General features: G+C 41.9%; 1 protein-coding gene across 3 annotated transcripts in view; it reads right to left on the bottom strand.

Moving 5' to 3' along the window:
- Positions 1 to 24,666, bottom strand: part of GARRE1 (granule associated Rac and RHOG effector 1) — an 81,639-nt gene that overhangs the window by 40,067 nt on the left and 16,906 nt on the right. For 2 of the 3 annotated variants that reach the window (XM_042967940.1, XM_042967942.1), the window contains exon 2: positions 10,712 to 12,012. In XM_042967940.1, coding sequence (XP_042823874.1) covers positions 10,712 to 11,206 — 495 coding nt within the window. In that variant the 5' untranslated portion in view covers positions 11,207 to 12,012. Of the gene's footprint in view, positions 1 to 10,711; positions 12,013 to 23,813; positions 23,851 to 24,666 lie in introns of those variants that run through there. The other variant, XM_042967941.1, reaches the window with a different exon arrangement.

Genomic DNA, 24,666 nt, shown 5'->3' on the forward strand with positions numbered 1-24,666 from the left:
ATATGTCAGCATCAGCCAGAGGGCAAAGAAGCCCAGTCTCGTGGGGGACTGGACACTGCAAACAAGCCCCCTCCACACAAAGACTGCACACTGGCCTGAGGCAGCAGGGGGGTACAGGGCACCACCCCTGTATACGCTGGTCCCAGAAGGATTTTAGGCAACTGTCATTTTACAGACACTCAGAATCCTGATTTGTAAAGATGAGGGAGGCTGCCAAAACAGGCTGTTATCCAATCCTGTGAAATCTCACAAGCCAACCAGTAACCATAAACATTTAGAAGAGAAAATAATTCGGGAAAGCTAGTTCTATGTACAATTATACTCCAGGAACTCTTTTATTTCTCTTTCCTTCGAATTTGCCCACCAAACCTAGTAGTTCCCTTATGTTCCCTGAAGCCTTTTTAGCAACTATTAAATTTTAAATCCTATTCTCCTAAAGGAAAGCAACATTGCCATTTGAGTCACCAAAATGAGGAGCACACCCTGCCTACCTGCTGTTGGGGTCCTTCCTGCCCAGGGGGGTGTTTTTCTGCTTCTTCCTTGACTCACTTTTATTTTCTTCATTTTCCTGAAAAGTACCTGCTTTCCTTTTCATCACAACAACTTAATAATACTCCCTGTGATATTGTGATTTATAGTAAGAAATATGTATTTTGGTCTTCTTCCAAGGTTCCTGCCACATAGCTCCTAAAACTCTTGGAATTTTCTATGTGATAAGAGAGATAAAGTGTGGTTTGTTATTCGTAACAAGCCTCTCTACACCATACCTGAGTTTATGTTGATGAGGTGACTTTTGAAAAGCCCCTAGGAATGGGGGGCTGGTTGTCAAGGGAACCAACCACTGATTACAGGTTTGGAACTTTCAGTCCCACCACTCTGGGGAAGGGAGAGGTTAGAAGTAGAATCAATCAACAATGGCCAATGATTTAATCAATCACACCTACATAATGAAGCCTGGAAAAAGTCCAAAGGACAGGGCTCAGAGAGCCTCTGGGTTGGTGAACACGGGCAGGTGCTAGAGGGTTGGTGTGTCCGGAGTGGGCGTGGAAGCTGCACACCCCTTGCTCTGTGCATCCCTTTCATCTGGCTGATAATGAGTTATAGCCTTTTATGATGTAGTAAGTAAAATGTTTTCTGAGTTCTGTGAGCTGCTCTCGCAAATTAACCGAACCCATGGTGGCAGTCATGAGAACCTCTCCTTTACACCCAGTTGGTAGTAAGCAAGGGTAACAACACCCTGGACATGTGACTGGTGTCTAAAGTGGAGGAGGACAGTCCTGTGGGACTGAGCCCTTCCACTGTGGGGTCTGATGCTAACTTCCAGTAAATAGTGTCAAAACTGACTCAGAATTGCCAGTGTGGGAAAAACTCCCAGCGCACATTTGGCGATCGGATGTGCCAGAAGTGAAGTATTCTGTGAGGAGACAGAAAACAGAAGAGTCTACCTAAAGACTCTTAAAGACTTCCTAAAGACTCCTAAACACTCCCCTTTCTGTTATGAGACCACTTCATAGGCACAAATCCTCCAAGGAATGGAATCATTTCTGGGGTATTCCTGATACACTACTCCTAACATAAGTTTCTCTCTCCCTTTTTTAAAACTTGGAGTATGCCCAAACAAATAGAGAGTGTTAACAAACCCTCATATACCCAACAAAAAGCTTCAATAACCATCAACATTTTGCCATGTTATTATCACCCTTCTCCTGAATACCACCTTTTTTTGCTGGAATGTTTTGAAGCAAATCCCAACCAACGAAGACACAGTACATGTTCAAACTTCCCAAATTTTCTTTTAAAATGTCTTTTGTTTGCTTGAATCTCAACCCCAAAATGCTTATCTTATTTGGTTGTCATATCTCTTAACTCTCATTTTAGATGCCTTCTACTCTTTTTTTTTCCCCCATGCTACTTGACTTGTTAAATCAGGTCAACTGCCTATAGAACATGCCACATTCTGACCCGTCTAATGGCTTCCTTGTGGTGTATAATTTGCTCCACTACGCCCCGTATTTTGTGTAGACTGGGAATTCATTCCAGAGGACTGATGAGATTATGTCAGGTCCCCTCCCACCCTGGGGACAGGGGAGAAGAGGGAGAGGTGCAAGAATATACTATGGGGGTACTGTGTGGTTCTTAGGAGATATGATCAACTAACTGGTTATCTCATTTTTGGTGATGCTGAGATTGACCAATGGATTTGAGTGAGAAAGTCCTGATCTTTCCCTTATGAAGTTCCCCAGTGACCTTTTACCAACTGGTTTTATCCTCCATTGTTGACCACTTGCCCGAGTCAGTTAATTCATTATGGTCTGCAAAATGGTGATTTTCCTAATTGTATCGTCTCTTCTATCCAGAAAATACGGAGATTTTTCTAAACAGAAGAACAACCTTCCCCCATCCAGTAGGGCTATTTGATTACGCTAAAAAACAGTTGTACTGGAGAAGCAGGAAATTTGCTTAATTCCTTGTTTTTCTTTTAATTAGCAATTTTCAGAATAATGAGTTGGTTGCACAGTGGGTCTTGGCCACTCAAAATCAAAGGATCCAGTGCTTCCAGAGTGGCAGCCACCCCCTGGCCCCAGTGGCTTCCACCCACACGGATTGGGCGGGGCAGACAGTACGTCTTGTTGATCCACAATGAAGTTTACAAAATCACCCAAATTCCAGCTGCTTAATTAATTATAGATTCTTCTAAAGGCTAAAATCTGAAGGCAATTTAGATGCTAGAAGAGTCACCTCAATAAAAGAATAAGCCAAAAAGAGTGGTTAGAAATTAGCAACAGCCTGAAAACTGGATTTATATAAGCTTTTAATGAAGTGAACTTCAGTTTCTGATTAATAGCAGCAATTTGGGTTTTCACTTGGCACATATAGTTAGGAAATATTGACCCCATAATCTGTTATGAAAGATCTACTAGTCAAAACAAGAAAGAAAATAAAGAAGAAACAATGAATTTTACCTTTAGGCAAAAAAAAAAAAAAAAAAAAAAAGGAACAACATGCAAATTTAATTCCATTAAGGTTAATGAAAATCACATTTTGAAACCAGCCCCTAATATTTTCCATTGCTGTTGCTCTACAATATTTTTGGCATATATCTACCAAAAGAAATGTGAATATGTCTGAATTAAGGTTCTTACGAGTCAGTGCTTACAAATGAATTATTTCAAACAGATTCACAGATAATCACACAGTACACAAAAGACATTTGTTAGTGCATAAAGTTGAAGGCCGAGATTCAATTACATAAAGGTTTGATTTAAAGTCTGCCTGCCCACTTACAAAGTGGTGATGATACTTGGAAAGCCACTAAAATTGCCAGAAGAAATAAAATAGAGTCTCCTTAAAGACATACAACTCCTGGGATCCCTAAAGCTGCCCTGGGCTTCTGGAATGTCTATGCACAGCATCTGCCCGGAGGGCCATGCCCTCCCAACACTGAGGCCCCAGCCCCAGCCCTAGAGCCCCCCACCACCACCCCAAGAAGTGGCAACGGCTGCTCACTCATCGCACAAGAATCGTCAAGGATGCCGTTCCTGCTGCCCTCCCTTCCACCTTCCCTTCAAAGGCTGACCTCAGGACACTCTGACCTCACCTCCCCCACCCCTACTCTCCTGTACTCTCCCTTTTGCTCACTGTTTCAGCCACAATAGGTCCTCATCACTCTCCAAACACTCAGGTTCATCCTGCCTCAGAAACTGCGCTAGCCGTTCCCTCTGCCTGGAATCCTCTGTTCCTGTTATCAACAGGGCTTACTCCTTCACCTCCTTCAGGTCTTTATTTAAAAAAAGAAACAAGGCGGGGCGCCTGGGTGGCTCAGTCGGTTAGGCGGCCGACTTCGGCTCAGGTCATGATCCCGCGGTCCGTGAGTTCAAGCCCCGCGTCGGGCTCTGTGCTGACAGCTCAGAGCCTGGAGCCTGTTTCGGATTCTGTGTCTCTCTCTCTCTCTCTCTGACCCTCCCCTGTTCATGCTCTGTCTCTCCGTGTCTCAAAAATAAATAAAACGTTAAAAAAAATTAAAAAAAAAGAAACAAGGCGGGGGGTGCCGGGGTGGTTGGGCATCTGACTTTGGCTGGGGTCAAGATCCTGCAGTTTGTGAATTTGAGTCGGGCTCAGTGCTGGCAGCTCAGAGCCTGGAGCCTGCTGCAGATTCTGTGCCTCCCTCTCTCTCTGCCTCTTCCCCACTCACACTCTGTCTCTCTCAAAAATAAAACAGTAAAAATATTTTAGATAAATAAATAACAAATAAAGAAAGAAACAAGGGGCCCCAAATGGAGTCACTTGTGCTAAGCCTCACATCAGCAAACCAAGATTTAATACTTAACCTAACTGCAATTTCAGCCTCTTCCAGGAATAATACCTGTAACCTGTCAATTTAGAACTACCTGGTCAACAGTAGTGAGGTAATCCACCCAAGAGACCCGTTCCATCTCATATAGAAGGTAGTGGCCTTGCCGGAAGCAATCCACTCTTTGCTAGAAACTTTCTTTGCCTGCTCCTTTCTGCCTTATAAAAGCCTTCTATGTTGTATAGCTCCTTGGAGCTCCTTTCTATCTGCTTGCTAGATGGGATGCTGCCCGATTCATGAATAGCTGAATAAAGCCAGTAAGATCTTTAAAATTTACTTGGATGAATTTTGTTTTTTAGTAAGTCAAATGTCACCTCAATGACACCGTTTCTAATTATCTTATCTAAGACTGCAGTCCCCTTTTCTCTACACAAAGGGAACAATTTCTATCTTGTTCACTAGTGTATCCTTTGTGCCTGGCAGTATCTGGCACAAATAAAGTGTTCAATATATATCTGTGCAATGAATGCATGAATCACAAGTCAGTTCGATTCTTTTACTTACATGTGCACTGAAAAAGGAATTTTATTAAAGACAAGTGATAAATACTTGTAAAAAGAGGTGGACATCTGTGACTTTCTGATAAATAAAAAACCACTTTACAGGACTGTCTATACTGCTTTAATATGGACTACACGGTTTAAGTGCAAAGGATAACAGATTTCTAGGACAAGCGATACTGAGGTAGATAAAATCAAGGAGAAAGCAGCCAATTTAGCCAGGCCAGCATTTTACAGGAAAACTGGAATTAACACAATCTTAAAAATCTGTGGTAGAGATAGATTCTCCTAGACTCAAAGAGAAAAGATACAGACAGCAGGTCCCGTGTGGTCTACCTCACAAAAATGTTTGGTTGGGATGTTCAAAGCTTTGTATAAAGAACAAATTCAATATGGGAAACCATATTTTTCCTGAATTCACATTTTGGCTGGACTGACAGTTTGAGACTTATACAAAGGAATTCCCATGAAGCAGTTAATTAAGATCACATTTCCTATTCAGACAAAATCCCAGTTCATATATGATGTAAACTACGTGTTTTCTATAAATCCAGAGGAGGACAAGTCCTACCTAAACTGTCAACTGGCTTGTCCAAAGGTTGTTAGGTACTGCAAATATATTTAATGGATACCCCACCCCCAGCCCTCTTCCTTCCCCAATGTCCCATTCTTGGCGGGAGGCAAAGAGAGGGAGGACTCTTGGTAGAAGCAGTCCCCTTGGGCTTTTATGATGAAAAGGTCCTGGCAGCTGCTCCATCAGGCAGGTAATACTGCTGCTGCCTTACAACAAGGGAGGTGCCGACTTCAAGAACCAGGAAAGGGGCGCCTGGGTGGCTCAGGTGGTTGAACGTCCCACTTCAGCTCAGGTCATGATCTCACAGTTGGTGAGGTGAAGCCCCACGTCGGGCTCTGCGCTGACAGCTCAGAGCCTGGAGCCTGATTCAGATTCTGTGTCTCCCTCTCTCTCTCTCTCTCTGCCCCTTCCCTCTTTGCCCTCTGTCTCTCTCTCTCTCTTAAAAATAAATAAACATTAAAAAACAAAACAGGAAAGAAATTAACAGAGCTACGGTTTTAGGAGTGGCAGTTTTTTCCCCTTAAAAGGATTCCAGTTAGAAAAATACTTGCCGAACATTTCTCTCTGATGTTGGTTTGGTACATAGTTGTGTTCTGCACTTCAGAGAAGGGCTATTAGCACCATTCAAGCCATGTTGGAAGCAATAATAATAAATGATGACAACTGGGTAAAGTGTTTCAGAAACACTAATCACCTCTGATCTTCACCAGAACTCTGGAAGGTGGGTGGTAATTCCATTTTATTTTTTTTAAAGATTTTTTTTTAAGTAACCTCTACTCCCAGTGTGAGGCTCGAACCCACAGCCCCAAGACCAAGAGTCACACACTCTATCGACTGAGCCAGCCAGGTGCCCTGATAATTCCATTTTATAATTCCATTTTATAGATGGGCAAAGTGAGGCTTAGAGAGTTTAGAAGATTTGCTCAAGACTATACAGACAGAAGCAGAGTCATTTTCTAAACCCAGATCTTCTGACCCCATGCCTCATAACCATGATCCTAGCGCTTGTTAACTAGTGAAACACTACAGTTACAACTCATTTCTCTACCAGTGAGATTATAACCATGAGATTGGGAGGGTAAGGGGCAAAGTCACTGACAAGTCCAGACAGGACAGGACTCATGCACACCAGGTCTGTCCCAGAGCACAGAGTGAGCAGCCGCAGTTCCTAGCCAGGCACCGAGATCAAGGAGCACATCCCAGACCTGGCTGTGAGTAAGGGAACAGAACAAGCATGCTTTGGCCCCCCTCTAGGGTGGGACAGTGGGATCAGTACTTTGACTTAGGTTTAAAATGGTGACGGGAACGCAAGCTGGTGCAGCCACTCTGGAAAACAGTATGGAGGTTTCTCAAAAAACTAAAAACAGAACTATCCTACAACCCAGCAATTGCACTACTAGGCATTTATCCACGGGGTACAGGTGTGCTGTTTCAAAGGGACACATGCACCCCCATGTTTATAGCAGCACTATCAACAATAGCCAAAGTATGAAAGGAGCCCAAATGTCCATCGATGGATGAATGGATAAAGAAGATGTGCTATATATATACAATGGAGTATTACCCAGCAATCCAAAAGAATGAAATCTTGCCATTTGCATCCATCTTGGATGGAACTGGAGGGTACTATGCTAAGTGAAATTAGTCAGGGAAAGACAAAAATCATACGACTTCACTCGTATGAGGACTTTAAGAGACAAAACAGATGAACATAAGGGAAGGGAATCAAAAATAATATAAAAACAGGGAGGGGGACAAAACATAAGAGACTCATAAATATGGAGAACAAACGGAGAGTTACTGGAGGGGTTGGGGGAGGGGGGATGGGCTAAATGGGTGAGGGGCACTAAGGAATCTACTCCTGAAATCATTGTTGCACTATATGCTAACTAATTTGGATGTAAATTAAAAAAAAAAAAATTGAAAGAAAAAATAATAAAATAAAAAGTAAAATGGTGATGCGTTTGAACACTGAATTCAGGGCTGTCCTCAGTCACAGTCCTCGGCTAAGCTCCTCAGCAGAGAAGTCCTACCTAGCCAGTCAAGTTCAGCATTGTGAGGCCCCAGGGATGAATGTTAAAGAGTCTCTCAAGGCCTTGCCGATAAAACCCTAAAAAGACCAACAGGAAAAAACCCAAATGCCTAGCCATTCCATGTGAATTGGTGAGTATTCTGAGGGTAAGACCCTTATTGGCCCATGGCAGTACCTAAGTTCCAGAAACAACAAATACTGCTCTGTGGAAAAAGCAAAATGTTAAGTCTGCGGGCCTAAACTTGGCAATCACACTTTAGAATTTACTTATAAGTCAAGCTGTTTGAAACTTAGAATACACCCATAGATTCTAAAACCCATCAACAGCACTTAGTTTCCAGTCTAGCCTCCAAAGCCTGTTTAGCCTATTATGTACAAAAACATGGTAGTATTCCAGCTGTCCTAATCACATTTCAGTGGGGAAGCCAAGTCAAAATCCCAAACCACAACAATTAGAAATATTTCTCCTGGGGCGTCTGCGTGGCTCAGTCGATTGAGCGTCTGACTTCGGCTCAGGTCATGATCCTGTAGTTCGTGAGTTCAAGCCCCGTGTCAGGCTCTGTGCTAACAGCTCAGCGCCTGGAGCCTGCTTCAGATTCTGTGTCTCCCTCTCTCTCTCCCCCTTCCCCACTCACGCTCTGTCTGTCTCTCAAAAATGAATAAAATTAAAAAAAAGTTTTTAAAAAAGAAATATTTCTCCTTCTCAGCTCAAGTGGTCCATGATGGTCCCAAGAAAGCAGAAGGGCCAAGGTAAGTGCAACTTCAGCCCAGTAGCTTCCTAAACCCCCAGTCCTCAGGGCTGGTTCCTCCTGCTCTAGTGGTCCACTCGCCAGGCAAGGGTTGGAGGGCAAAAGGGCCATGACTAACTCTGTCTCCTCTAGCACCTGGAGGCATGGGCTGAAAAAGAGCTCAAAGATGTTCAAGTTAAAATAAAAGCCTTTGGCCTTATTTTTCAAACCACTCTTGTCTGAAAGTCTAAAAATGAAAAGTGTTTATGTCATTACAGGATGAGAGCTGTGACAGGCTGAGTCTAATACTGTATAACCCTTTCTGAGAGGGCAGAGTCCCTAACTGCTCTCTTGCCACATCTCTGTAAAGCAGCGACCAGGCACACTGGTGGCTGAACAACACGGTCCTTTCTGTAAAACAAACAAAAGCCAAAGCTGTACATTTGTGCATGCGCACATATGTACCCAGACAGCAGTCCGGAATGGCACACGCTGGCCAGCTCACGGTGGCCACTTCTGGGAAACAGAATGGGATGGGAGAGTAAAGCAGCAGTTTTACATTTCACCTTTTGAATTTCTTTTGAGAAGTACATTTTTTTTAAGTTTATTTATTTATTTTGAAAGAGAGACAGTGGGAGTGTGGAAAGGGGCAGAGAGGGAGGGAGAGAGAAAATCCCAAGCAGGCCCTACACTGTCAGTGCAGAGCCCAACATGGACTTGATCTCACAACCCTGAGATCATGACCTAAACCAAAACCAAGAGTCGGCAGCTTAACCAACTGAGCTACCCAGGTGCCCCAAAAAGTATATTAAAAAAAAAAAATGCTTTATGTATATCTTACACATGTAACTCAAAAAATACTTGAAACTATCACAAGCCATTTTAAAAACACTTCAAGATGGTAATTTCCCTGAATATAAAATGTGATCATAGAAATAATCAGAAATTTAAAATATACTTGGACAGACTCAAAAGAAAATGACCAGCAGGTTCAGTAAACTACAGCCCATGGGCCAAATCCAGTTCAACAGACAGATCCAGAAGGTAAGACAGGTTTTTACATTCATAAAGGTTATTAAAAAAGCAGAAAGGAACATCTGGGTGGCTCAGTCAGTTAAGTGTCCGACTCTCGACTTCGGCTCAGGTAATGATCTCGTGGTTCATGAAACTGAGCCCGGCATTGGGCTCTGTGTTGACAGTGCAGAACCTGCTTGGGATTCTCTCTTTCCCCCTCTCTCTGCCCCTCCCCTGCTTGTGCGTGCACTCTCTCTCTCTGAAATAAACTTAATTTACTATTTGCTTGGTACAGAAAGTCTGATGATCCCTAATTTACACCAATAATACTCTTTTCTTTCTTTTTTTTTTTTTTAATTTTTTTTTTTAACGTTTATTTATTTTTGAGACAGAGAGAGACAGAGCATGAACGGGGGAGGGTCACAGAGAGAGGGAGACACAGAATCTGAAACAGGCTCCAGGCTCTGAGCTGTCAGCACAGAGCCTGACGCGGAGCTCGAACCCACGGACCGTGAGATCATGACCTGAGCCGAAGTCCGACGCTTAACCGACCGAGCCACCCAGGCGCCCCAATAATACTCTTTTCAAATACGGTTCTAAATTCTCTTGGAAACACCTTCAAAATCACTTTTAAACAATACAAATTAGTCACATTATTTAATAGCTTACCTTTTTTATACCCCCTAAATTCACAGCAGTATAAATTAACTTGTTTAGCCACCCTAACCACCAGAGTTGGCTCAGAAGACGTGATTTCCTAAAATCAAATTCAGCCCCAAGACGGAAAGGGGCATTCTCTGTTCTAGCATTCAGGAACCTAACCCCTGACACGTTGTTAAAATGCACAAGGACATGAGAAATCAAACTCAGAAGAACTCTCTGAGCAGCTAACAATGATTTTTAAAATCTAGCAGTGACACTAATTAGTGACACTAATCTAGCAGCAGATCAGTTTAATAAATGATTTCCTAAATGAAGGAAATCTTTATAAAGGAATTCATCTTTATTCTGAATGAAATGTGTATTCTAATCTTACGTTCTAATCTAGAGCCCTGAAAGAGGGAGAATACTTCATTTCGATTAACAAAGACCCTAAGAAATATATCAATTAATTTAGAACTGGAAAAATAATTTATCCCGTAAACATGTGTGAACTTTCTACATTAAACCAATGGTTCCATATAATGACAATTCACAAAGTTCATGCTCATATTTAGAACTCTCAGTCCCCACTATGTACTTTTAACAGTATGCTATTCAGAACTAAAGTTTCAACTTCAAAATTGAAAGAACATAAAATACAGGCTGATTTGTTTAACAGTCTTTTAACCTACTTAATTTGCAATGAAAGCAATTTAGAACCTGGTACTGCACAGTGTTTTACAAGGACAGAGTCTCAACAGAAAGAAGATGATCATCACTGTCGTGATTTAGGAAAAAAATGAAAACCACATTCTCACTTCCCTCTGGAATACATTTTCCTACCCAAGTATGACACAGAAGATACTCTACCTCAATGTCCTGGAGGCTGAATTCCTTCTGATCTGTAAAGTTTGCGGCCCCAGCACTAAGTTCCATCAGCATCTTGGCGATCTCGGGCTTTATGGCTGAAGTCAGCCGACTGGCTGCTTCCATGACGTGCTCCTGCACATCTTTAAGCTGCATGGCTGCCTTGGAGTAGTGAGAATTCCTAAACACAGTGCTGAAGAGATCCGTGAGGAAAGTACTGGCACGGCAGAAGACGTTGAGGGCATCCAGGTACTTGGAGATGCCCTGCTGGATGTCGGCGATGGGAGTGGAGTGGGGCATGGCGTGGTGGCAGCTGCCCGCAGCGGTCAGGCTGCCCAGGGGGGCGGTGGTGGCCGTCGACGCCAGGGGAGCACTCAGTGCTCGGCCCAGCTCAGGCATCGGGTACTGCTGGTGCTGCTGCACCTTCTGCTTGGACCCGCCAAGCAGGAAGCGCCGCTTGTAGTCCATTTTACTGTCCTGGGCGCTGCAGCAATACATGCGGGAGGGGTGGCTGTCCCAGTGACCGTGAGCGGGTCAGGGTCCTGATTCTATTTTCTTTCCCCCCAGAACTGTAGCTAGGTATAAAAATAGTGGAGTTCTGCAAATCTAAGTTTTAAAAAAGGCATTTCCATGAGGCAGGTGACCATGTGACCCAAAGCAGATGCAAGAACGACAGGTTTATGTAATTAATATTTTCAGTGTAGGCAGGACCCCTGACCAAAAATAAACATGTGTCCAAAATGCTGTATAGGAACTGTTAGCATTCCACTCTCTTAATAAAAAGATATGCTTGCCGAGAAAAATGTTTACGTATAATTGCTTTGCAAGAATATTTTGGTACTTGTATTTACAATGGCAGAAAAATAACTTAACTTTTAAAAAATGTAATATAATGTAATATAATGTATCTTCAATATACCAGAAAAGTTAGAACCCCCAAACCCACAAGCTGATCAACAGCAATTTAAAAAGCAGTCCAGTTACTTCACACTAGGTCCTGAAGAAGGAAGATCAAACCTCTGCAGAATGTTGACAGAGCCTGCCTGCCAAATCCATTCACCTGCAAAGCTTCTTCTCAATGCGAAACATTTCCAAATTTCCTTTGATGTTTTCTGAAAACAAGCATTTTTTTAAAAAATGGCATTTGTTATTATAAGTCTCCTCCTCCTTTCTTTTTGTTTGCTGAGGTAGCAGTTTCCTTGTAACAGTAATAAGAGGTGCTTCCAGACTGGGCTGGCCCTCAATTGTAAAGTCTGAAGCAAGAATGCGCCGCCGATGTATTTGTAAGGCCTCTAAGTCATTTCCTGTGAGGGGGAAAAATAAGATAAAGTTAGGAAAGTTACAGGACAATGAGGAATTCTGAAACATTAACTCCTGAAATGCTAAAATCCACAAAGGCGGGCTATAAGTAAGAAATCACAGACAACCTTACAAAAGCAGGTAGGGGAGCTAGAGTTGAACTATGACATGGTGACTATTAGAAAATTCTTCAAGTTGTACAAAAATAGTGCAACCAGGAAGGTTTGATTCCACACCAACCACTTCAAAGCTGAGGCTAACGGGGCCTGGATTTGTGATGGTATTTGGCCTAACCCTTGATTCCTCCCCAAAGAGCTCATAAATTCGCAAGGGGATCAGGAGAGTATCCAGACCACGGTGAGGATGGTCAACAAGTACAGCAGTCATAAAACCTTAAGGGGGACTGGAAAAGAGAGTGAGGAGCAAAAACAGAGAGATATCAGAAGGTTGCTACAAAGAAAATGTTCCCGTGAGGTAGCCCCTGACCGAAGGATAGGTTTTCACAAATGCAAAGGGATGGGTGGGGTTCCCCAGCTCCAAGGACCACCAGAGCAAAGGCCCTGAAACAGGACGGCACAGAGGGCATTCAGGATACTCCAGCTGGGCGGAAGCGCAGTGCACAGACAGAGCCTGGTGTGGTGAGTGGCTGACAGGAGGTCTGCCGACAGGATTCTCCTCGTCCCCACCTAGGTTCCCCTCTGGATGTTCAAAGGGAAGCCTGGCGGGGTGTGTGCTGGTTCTCATACCCTGGGGCACCTTCTGTAGAAACCCCGGCTCTGCACAGGTGTAAATAGCAACATCTGGGTTTCTCTGGTTACACTTTCTGGTACCTTTAATGTTTATTTATTTTTGAAAGGACAGAGCACAAGCTGGGGAGGGACAGAGAGAGAGGGAGACACAGAATACAAAGCAGGATCCGGGCTCTGAGCTGTCAGCACAGAGCCCGCCCGACTCAAGACTCGAACCCACAGACCGCGAGATCATGACCTGAGCTGAAGTCGGATGCTTTACCAACTGAGCCACCCAGGCGCCCCTCTGGTCCTTTAACAGTGAAGTAGTGTGACTCTTCTCAAACAGCTAACATCAGGGTTCACATTTGCCTGAACTATCTGTTCTCCCAAATGTAACAATAGTCCGAGTCTATTTTACCGAGTGTTATACTTAGTCCCTGTTAAACTACAAACTACATGATCTCTGAATATAGTTTGGCCTACTTATTGATAAGTAGGTTTTCTTTCTTTTCATTTTACTTTTTCGTTGATAAAAAAATACAAGTCACACTTTGTCGCTCATCTTGGCCAACTACCACGCCTTTACAATTGCACAAGGAACGGAGGAAGGTACGGAGGCTAAAAGAGCAAGAGATGAGAGAAACACACATACACTCTAAAGGCGTAGCAACTCTAAGCCAGGTAGCATGTAAGTACAACTAAACTGGCTGCCATTTGCAGCTCTGTGTTCAAGAGAATCTTAGCTCTTAAAAAATCTGGGGTGCCTGGGTGGCTCGGTTGGTTGAGCGACCGACTTCGGCTCGGGTCATGATCTCATGGTTTGTGAGTTCGAGCCCCACATCAGGCTCTGTGCTGACAGCTCAGAGCCTAGAGCCTGCTTCAGATTCTGTGTCTCCCTCTCTCTCTGCCCCTCCCCCACTCATGCTGTCTCTCTCTGTCTCGGAAATAAACATTAAAAAAAAATCTCATAAGCTTTTTATTTATTATTTTTTTTTATTAAATTTTTTTTCATGTTTATTTATTTTTGAGAGAGAGAGAGAGACAGAGCATGAATGGGGGAGGGTCAGAGAGAGAGAGAGACACAGAATCCGAAGAAGGCTGTAGGCTCTGATCTGTCAGCAGAGAGCCCGACGCGAGGCTCGAACCCACGAGCTGTGAGATCATGACCTGAGCCAAAGTCGGACGCTCAACCGACTAAGCCACCCAGGTGCCCCTCATAAGCTTTTTAAGAAACAACATATCAGACAACTACTTGTAAGAAATGTTCCCAAATGTTCTTTTTTCAAATTTATGACAATAAGGAAATCCTATCTATCCCTACCCAAGTGCTCTATTATAACCAATGCAGCTTTACAAATTCTGATGTACAACAGAAGTCCTCAACAGGAATGCTGTTTACACAGAAACCATGTGGTCTATGAAAGAAAATCATCGCCTTGAGCTGGCTATAGTGAGCATCTTGCGCAGTTCTGAGGAGCACTCTTTGTTCTGTGTGACACACGGGTGCCTGTGGCTCTGACAGTCCACCCCCATTCCTCTGCTAGTTGGTCCTGAAAGGCCAAGAAGACCCATATACTTACCTAATTTTAAAGAAAGCATCATAAACATTATACTCTTTTTTCACTTCACGTATTTCCAAAATTTATTTGAATCAAACTTATAACGCTTAAAGATAACACTATTTCACCAAATTCATCTACAAATTCAAAATCAAAATCTAAACCACCTTTTTTTATAGAAACCAGCAAGCTGATCCTAAGATTCATATGGAAATGCAAGGGACCCACGATGCCCAAAACATGTATTAGAAAAAAATATGTTGTTGAGGAGCCTGGTGGCTCAGTCGGTTAAGCGTCTGACTTCGGCTCAGGTCACGATCTTACGGTTCATGAATTTGAGCCCGGTGTTGGGCTCTGTGCTGATAGTTCAGAGCCAGGAAGGATACTGCTTCGGATTCTGTGTTTCTGTTTCTCTCTCTCTCTGCCCCTCCCCCGTTTGCACTTGCGCTCTCTCTCTCAAAAATAAATACACATCAAAAAAAAAAAGAAAAAGAAAAAAATACATTGGAGGATTCACACTTCCTGATTTGAAAACCTACTATAAAGCTATAATAATCAGTGGAGTACTGGCATGAGGAAAGACACATAAATCAATGGAAATAGATAAACATTAAAAAAAAAAAACAAAAAAAAAAGAGCAACAAACAAAAACAATACAAGTATGAGCAACAACGTGGAGAACCTAGAACTCTCATACAGTGTTGGTAGGAATCTGAAATGATGCAAACCACATCAAACAGTCTGGATGCAAACCGTCTGGCAGTTCCTCAAAATGTTAGAATTGCCATATGACCCAAAATTCCACTCCTAACTACGTACCCATGAAAACTGAAAATACAAGTTCATAGAAAAACTTACACATGACAGCTAAATAAAATCATAAGCAAAAAACTTATACACAAATGTCCATGGCAGTATTATTCATAACAGCCAAAAAGTGGAAACCACCCAAATGTCTATCAACTGGTAAATGAATAAACAGGATGTGGTATAGCCATACATATCATTCAGCCATAAAAAGGAATGAAGCACTGATAAATGCTACAATGTGGACGAACCTTGAAAATATATGGTAAGTGAAAGAAGCCAGACACAGAAGACCATACAATGAGAGATTCCACTGACATGAAACATTCAGATAGAGCAAATCTACAGAGATAGATAAAAGTAGGTTAGTGGTTGCCAGGAATCAAAGACACATAGAGAATGGGAAATGACTGCTAATTAATACAGAGTTTCTTCCTGGGGTGATAAGGATGTTCTGGAACTAGATGGTGGTGATAACCATACAACTTTGTTAATACAATAAAACCCACTGAATCACACACTTTAAAATGGTAAATTTTATGGCATGTGAATTATATACCAATGAAAAAGGAGATACAGGAAAACATATATACCACTGGCTTCCAGAAATGTCTATTTAGGATAGATGAACAAAGGTCTGATAGGCTACATCTGAAAAATGACCCACTGGTTCCTGGGTAGATCTGCAGCACTGTGGGTAGTTACTGACTAACCAGGGTGGTGATCACCTGGGTGTTTATTTGGAGGTAAAAAACTAAGCACTGTTGTTGTAATTTGTGCATTTTTCTAAGTTCAGCAAAAAATTTAAGGAAGATGGGGCACCCTGGTAGCTCAGTCGGTTAAGCATCTGCCTCGGTTGGCTCAGGTCATGATCTCACAGTCGTGAGACTGAGCCCTGCATGGGGCTCTGAGCCCGGGGTGGAGCCCGCTTAAGATTATCTTCTCTCTCCTTCTGCCCCTCCCCCACTCAAGCTTGCTCTCTTTCTCTCTCTCTCAAAAAAAAAAAAAAAAAATTAAAAGAAGAAAACAAAAAGTTAACTAGCATAGAAAGGAGGGACACTTGGGTAGGGAAAAAACACTGAGGGTGGGAAGGGAAGAGTGGGACCTGAGAGGCAGTAAGACAGAGATTACCAAATGGCTGGTCTCAGTCAAATCTCCTTCCTTCTTTATAATAAACCAGTGGGGCCACGAATATGTGCATTGCACTAGTCTGAAATGTGTATGCTTATATGACTAATTTGGAGTGTAAGAAAAAGTTCTAGATTAAAAGCTTTGGCAAACTCTAAGATTCAGACCTAATCCAAACTGCAATTTCACTATTAAGAAGAGAGCAACAGGGATGTCTGGGTGGCTCAGTAGGTTGAGGGTCTCACTCTTGATTTCAGCTCAGGTCATGATCCCAGGGTCATGGGATCGCGGCCCGCATCAGGCTCGATTCTCATTCTCTTGAGGCACCTGGGTGGCTCAGTCGGTTGAGCATCTGACTTCGGATCAGGTCATGATCTCTAGTCTGTGGGTTCGAGCCCTACATAGGGCTCTGTGCTGTCGGGCTCTGTGCTGTCAGCTCAGAGCCTGGAGCCTGCTTTGGATTCTGTTTCCCTCTCTTTCTGCTCCTCCCTAGCTTGCACTCTGTCTCTCAAAAAATAAAACAAAACGTTAAAAAAAAAAAAAGATTCTCATTCTCTCTCCCTCTTCCTCTCTCTCCCTCTGCCCCTCTAGACCCTGCTTGTGTGCACTCTAATTAAAAAAAAAAGAAAAGAAAAAAGAAAAGAGCGACAGATTCATGAAAATAAAAACATGTAAAGAAAGAGGAGGGGAATGATATCCAAAGTGCTGCCACTTACTCTGCAGTAAGGACCTCTAAAACTTCTCTTTTCCATAAAAACAATAAGAACACTGGCCAAAATGGTCAGAATCAACTTTTTCCAAACTCCGGAAACTAACAGGCTTCCAGAAAACTGGAGAACATCTATTCAAGAAAAACAGCTGAATTTCAGTATGAATAGTGAGTTCTATAGCATTTTAACTTGACCTAGTTCCATTCCCTGTTCTCTAACTCTGTGATAGAGTTGAAAACTAATAGCTACATTTGCAGTGAAAACCAGAAGGCGGGCAGCCACCAGAGGGAGGAAAACTGGGCTAGAGGTCCTACAAAGATTCCAGTCCCTAGAAATTAAAATTATTTGACCTATCTGGTAGTTCCCTGAAAGATCCCACTTCTCTATCTGAACTGACATGGAACTCACTTGGAGATGGGAGAAAATCAGCTTTCCAGAGTTCCCATATTCTATCACTTAAAATGGTCAGTTTTCAAGTAAATCTTACAAGACATGAATGAAACAAGAAAGTTTGACCCATACACAGGAAAACAAACAACAGAAAGAATTCCTGAGGAAACTGGATTTACTAGACAAAGACTTAAAACCAGCTATTTAAAAATACATTGAAAGAACCAAAGAAACCATATGTAAAGAACTAAAGGAAAGTACGATAGTGCTGTCTCAGCTAATAAAGAATACCAATAAAAGATAAAAACTGTATTGAAAAAAATAGAACCAAACAGAAATTCTGGAGTTTAAAGATATAATAACTGACATAAAAAATATACTAAGTGGTTCAACATAAAATACACTACGTGAGCAGGAGTCAGCACACTTGAACATAAATCAAAATCATCCAGTCTGAGGAGCCTCAGAGACCTGTGAGACACCATTGGGCATACGATGGGATTCCTACAAGGAGTGGAGGGACAGGCACATATTGGAAGAAACAACGGCCAAAAACTTCTCAAATTTGACGAAAAACAGGAATCTACATGAAGCTCAACAAACTCCAAGTAGGATAAAATAATCAAATTGCCTAAAGCCAAAGAGAATCTTGAAAGCAGCAAGAAAGAAGCAACACATCATGTACAGCTGACCCTGTCATTTATAGTAGTTACATTATATAAGGTCACCATGCAAACTGTAATTTGCAAATACTGAATCAATACTCTTAGAAGACACACAGAATTCAATTCCTATGAGTCTCTGGTCATAACATTTTCATCAGTCAATACACAACCTTGTTTTATTTGTTTCTCTTTAAACATCTTATTTAATATATATTGTTGATTCATTAATATTGAACTAACAACCAACAGGACTGTACCTCATGCCTTAATGAAGCTTATCTAACACATGTATTTTATCTATATGGCACATCATAGCTTTCTTAGGCTTAGGAACACTTGACAGCTCTTTAGTACTATGCTTGGGGGCTTTTTAAACAGTGAAATTGCCAACATAAAGCATAAAAATGCAAAAACCATGGCATTGGATAGATTATGGAATAGACACCTTACAATCTAAGAGTTGAAATAAGAAGGCAGAGCATCACCTTGTTTGACAGCCACAGGGGTGTGCACACTGGGCAATTCAAAATTTTTTGTTAATCTGCACATGTCCAAAAATGACCATAATAGCTTCACAAGTTCTGATTTTATATTACAAATAAATTTTAGTCATTAAGTCAATCCACAAATATAGAATCTGAGAATAGTGAGGATAGACTATACAAATATACTACCTGAAATACCTATATTCAGGATAGACTATACAAATATACTACCTGAAATACCTATATTCCCAACATAATGGGGTATACCTCTTCTCAACAATTTAATATACAAAACATCAACCTTTGAAACAAATAATCACAGAGTTAATGAACATCTTAAAAGATACACAAATGGGGCGCCTGGGTGGCTCAGTCGGTTAAGCGTCTGACTTCGGCTCAGGTCACGATCTCACGGTCCGTGAGTTCGAGCCCCGCGTCAGGCTCTGTGCTGGCAGCTCAGAGCCTGGAGCCTGCTTCAGATTCTGTGTCTCCCTCTCTCTCTGGCTCTCCCCCATTCATGCTCTGTCTCTCTCTGTCTCAAAAATAAATAAACATTAAAAAAAAAAATTAGAAAAAAAAAGATACACAAAGGTTGCTCTTTAAGTACTCAACCCTGAATATACTTAATGTAATATATCAACAGTTCCATTATGTGCAACCTGTCAGGATTTCATTGTGATTTAAAAAAAAAATTTTTTTTAAATGTTTATTTATTTTTGAGACAGAGAGAGACAGAGCATGAACGGGGGAGGGTCAGAGAGAGGGAGACACAGAATCTGAAACAGGCTCCAGGCTCTGAGCTGTCAGCCCGACTCGGGGCTTGAACTCACGGACCGAGAGATCATGACCTGAGCTAAAGCCGGCTGCTTAACCAACTGAGCCACCCAGGCGCCCCTCATTGTGATTTTTAAAGATTCAAGCCTATATAAGGTACAATCCATCTGGTATTTAGAAGTGTACAGTTTATATAGACAAATTTATGCTTTAAGAGAACAATTACATCTGGTGAATCATTTACTCCTTTTCCCTTCAAGAATGTATTATTTAAAAATTTTAAGTATAATTAACATACCGTGTTATGCTAGGTTTCAGATAGAAGGAATGTATTATTTTTTCAAATAAAAATAATTTTTCTAAAATCCAAACAAGTTGGGGGATTGTGTTATTAGTCATTAAACATTTTATTTTAGGGGTGCCTGGGTGGTTCAGTCGGTTGGGTATCTGACTCTTGATTTTAGCTCAGATCATGAATGATCTCGCAGTTTGTGGGGTTGAGCCCCGCACTGGGCTCTGTGCTGACAGTGTGGAACTTGCTTGGGATTCTCTCTCTCTCTCAAAATAAATGAATAAACTTAATATATATATATACACACACAAATAAAAAGACTGCTGTTCTTTTGTTTTTGTTTTTGTTTTTTTTTTAAAGGGATGCCTGAGTAGCTCAGTCAGTTGGGCGTCCAACTTCAGTTAAGGTCATGATCTCATGGTTCATGAGTTTGAGTCCTGAATCGGGCTCTCTGCTGTCAGCACAGAGTCTGCTTCAGATCTTCTGTCTCCCTCTCTCTCTGTCCTTCCCCCAATGGCACGTGCATGTCCACACACGCTCTTGCTCTCTCTCTCCAAAATAAATTAAAAATAAACTTTTTATTTTAGTGCTAAGTTCACAGTGAAAAAGAATCACTTAACAAGCTAAAATATGTATTAAAATCTCCTCATTGTTTGGTTTGCATATAGCTGCTTCATCAAAAATAATTACTTCAAACAAAAAGGCAATAACCAGTGCTGGTGAGGATGCGGGGAAATTGGGCACTCACACATTGCTAGTAGGATTGTAAGATGGGACAGTACTTTGGAAAAAACAGTTTGGCAGTTCCTCAAAATGTTAAATATAGTGTTACCACATGACCCAGTAATTCCACTCCTATGCACATACCCAAGAGAAATGAAAACTATATGTTCACACGAAAACCTGTACATAAATGTTCACGGCAGCATTACTCATAGTAGCCAAAAAATCGAAACAATCCAAATGTCTGCCCACTGATGAGTAAATGTGGTACAGCTATATAATACTGGATGTATATATATTACATACATGTAAAGGAATGAAGTATTGATACAAACTAAAATGGATGAACCTTGAAAACACGGCTAAGTGAAAGAAGCGAAACACAAGAAGCCACATGTTATATGATCCCATTGATACGGAATGTTCAGAACAGGCAAATCCAGAGACAGAAAGCAGATATGTAGAATGGGGAGTTACTGCTAATGGGTACAGGGTTTCTTTTTGGGGTGATGACAAAGTACTGAAGTTAGATAGTGGTGATAGTTGTACCACCGTGAATATGCTAAAACACACGGTATATAAACTATATCTCAATAAAGCTGTTATTTTTAAATGAATTTTTAAAAAATGAATTTAAATAATAAATCTTTCATTGCCATTTTCCTTTCGTAACTTCTCATTTTTTTTTTTAAATTTTTTTTTTCAACGTTTTTTATTTATTTTTGGGACAGAGAGAGACAGACAGAGCATGAACGGGGGAGGGGCAGAGAGAGAGGGAGACACAGAATCGGAAACAGGCTCCAGGCTCCGAGCCATCAGCCCAGAGCCCGATGCGGGGCTCGAACTCACGGACCGCGAGATCGTGACCTGGCTGAAGTTGGACGCTTAACCGACTGCGCCACCCAGGCGCCCCTCATAACTTCTCATTTAACAGCAAAAGGTACATAATAAAAAACAAGTTTCCCAGGGACACCTTTATTTTTTTATTTTTTATTTCTTTTATATTTTTTAATGTTTATTTTTCAGAGAGAGACACACACACACACACATAGAGCGTGAGCAGAGGAGGGGCAGAGAGAGGAGGAGACACAGAATCTGAAGCAGGCTCCAGGCTCTGAGCTGTCAGCACAGAGCCCAACGTGGGGCTCGAACTCACAAACTGTGAGATCATGACCTGAGCCAAAGTCAGATGCTCAACTGACTAAGCCACCCAGGTGCCCCAAAAACAAGTTTCCCAGGGACACCTTTAATGCCAGCGTTAGTCTCCTTTTCGTACTTCATTAGAAAGCTGTACTTAAATGCTGCTAACCAGAATCTAGAAACGTCGGTGCCAAAAGGGTCCATAAAGATCATCTAATTTAAGCCCTTCAATTTACAGATGAGGAGGAAAATCCCAGGATGCTGAACAGCTGCCCTAGACCATAGAGCGCCGGGATCAAACTTGGGTGTGTGGATTCTCAGAGCTCCGAACACATATGTAAATGTTCTGTTCTGAACTATTCCGACTGGCAGACAGATTAAGCTATGCTGTAGCAACAAATCCTGAAACAAGTGGCTTAACCGGACAGATTTATTTCTTGCTCACATGAAGTTCAGCATGGGTCTGGCAGCCCTTCTTCAACTTGTTGTGACACGATCAGAACTTGTGTTTTCCAGGGGCGCCTGGGTGGCTCAGTCGGTTAAGCGGCCGACTTCGGCTCAGGTCATGATCTCGCAGTCAGTGAGTTCAAGCCCCGCGTCGGGCTCTGTGCTGACTGCTCAGAGCCTGGAGCCTGTTTCGGATTCTGTGTCTCCCTCTCTCTGACCCTCCCCCGTTCATGCTCTGTCTCTCTCTGTCTCAAAAATAAATAAACGGTAAAAAAAAAAAAAAAAAAAAAAAGAACTTGTGTTTTCCAGTCATCTCAGCACAAAAAAAGGAACTCAGACCTACTCTTCACTACTTCCCACCGGAAGCAACACACATCACTTCCCCTCATGGCCCTTTGACTAGAATTAGTCACATGGTACCAATGTAATGACAAGAGAGGCTGGGAAATGTAGGGGCCCATATGGAATATTGGGTAAGCGTTACCATCAGCCATGGCTGACAACCTAGCCTTGCTGGGTGTTGTGTAGTTCTGACTAGGTGGTGGACGCAATTCTGATCCCACACAGGAGAGGCTGTTTGGTAACACAGAGTCCTCAAAGATGCTTTCCAGATGCCAGGTGATTCCCACATGGGCTGCTCCGGGACATGGTTCTGTGTTGTGTATATGTATGTGGAGTTGGGGAGTGGAAGATCGGGGAGGGGGGGGGGGCGGGAAAGGTCATAGTCTCTTTTGAGAAACTGATGAAAAAACACTCCTAGTCAAACACATATCCAAAACACTGAGGTCTCCCTTCAGTTTTGGAATTGGAGCCCCAGGTGAAGAACCACCTGCCCTCCGTACTCCCCGTGCCTCAGTGAGAACCTGTGTGTATAATCCCTTCTAACAAGACCACTTAAGTCCCACAGTCAGGTGGGTTCTTCCCCAGGCAGAGAGAACACACAAGCCCCTTAAGAAGATGAAAACTGGCTTTTACTTTTCTTAACAGATCTGTTTGTTCCTGTGCTGATCTTTGCTATAATAAAACTAGACAGTGTTGAATTCAAGGAAATATGATGGAATTGAAATAACACTCAGGTTCTATCGTTTTCAAACAGGATTTTGCCAAGAGCTAAGAAGCAGGAAAGGTGGTGACATCCATTTAAGGAGTTGTCTTCACGGCGGTGATAACATCCCCTGACAAAATACTGTTGGATGGGTGATGGGTACCTGAGATCCATCAACCATTTGCTCTACTGCTGTGTATGACTGAACATTTCCACAATAAAAAGTATAAAATGCACACAGACATGCACAGAAGCACCTGGATATATCTCTTTTGTTATTTTTTACATAAAATTCTTCTCAACGCTTAATGTTTTTCTAATGCTTTCACCCCATATTTATCTGCCTGAAGGGCTAAAATATGTTCAATCTATTTCAGGACATTTCTGTATTTTCTTACAAAGAATTTTCACGGGGAAAATATTAATCACTTATGAATCCATTATTCATATGCATTGTGGAAGTCAATATACATTGTGAAAGACCTCAGTAGTCAGTTGTAGCCAAGACCTGTAAGATTTAAGTATTTTATTCATAAGCTTTAATGATGCCCAAGATTTACAAACACATAGCTGAAGAGGACACTTTAGTAGATAAGTCACGTTTTTTCAACACCACAGTAGTTTGCTAAATTCTCAATAGATTAAAATTGAACCCAGACCTGATTATGTCATTTAAAACCTTCCTTTCTGCAATCAAAGTCATCAGCAATTTCTATTTCAAACAATAACAAAGAACATGCTTGAAACCAGACAAGTATAAAAAGAGTTTTCTTATACTCCTAACTGATATCAAAAATGGTTTGGTCAGCCTGAGAAAATCTGAAAAGCTTCCCTTTATAGAGAGTACAGTGGATAAGAGAGTGACCTTAGGGACCGACTAACTGGGTGGGATCCTGGCTCTGCCACTTACCAGCTATGTGACCTTGGCAAGTTCTTTAACCTCTCTGTGCCTCAGTTTCATCATCTGTAAGATAGGGATAATAACAGTAACTACTGTTATGAAGTTAAATGAGTTTATACACATAAAGCACATAGAATGACACCTGGCACATACTGAGCACTAAATGATGAAGTTGTTATTGTCATTCCCATACAATAAGTGAGAGTAGGCAGGCCTTGTTATCTCTGTTCGTCTGGAGAAAAGTACAGACAAAGGTCCTGGAAAGGTCCCAACCCCGGAACTAAGTAGAAATCTATGTATCCTAGGGCAGGAGGCATCACATGTTTCAACGATGTGATAGCTATGATTTGGGAATACAGAGAATAATTATAAATCCATTTCAGTCATTAGTCAGCAGAGAAAATGGGAGTGAAAAGCAGTCCTGTTGTCTGCAACGGTATGGCACAAAGTGGCTTCACTTCAGAATGACGGGCTAAATAAATAGGCACACATACTTACCTTCCCACTGGCCCCAAATCCTAATGAAGTAACCATAAAGACATTGACAAGGGAATCACAACATAACAGTGATGAGTAGGGCTGAGGGATATAGTCTATTTAAATGCTGGCCACTTTCCAGAAGATGAAGAGAAGGCAGAGGGAATTATATGATACAACAGACCACAGCCGAGCTAAACACTTCCCAGAACACGCAGAGCCAAAGGCGGGCAGAGGGACAGAGCCTTTTTTCCTGGAGGAGCTGTATAAACACCTGGCTTTGAGTCAGCAGGTACAGAAGTAAGGAGTGGGAAATAGGTTCATCAACTTGATCTCCATACTTCTGATGGTTGGTCACTTAATCAGCTAACTCCTCCTATGGCAA

Source organism: Panthera tigris, chromosome E2 (assembly GCF_018350195.1).
Source record: "Panthera tigris isolate Pti1 chromosome E2, P.tigris_Pti1_mat1.1, whole genome shotgun sequence".
Taxonomy (NCBI): domain Eukaryota; kingdom Metazoa; phylum Chordata; class Mammalia; order Carnivora; family Felidae; genus Panthera; species Panthera tigris.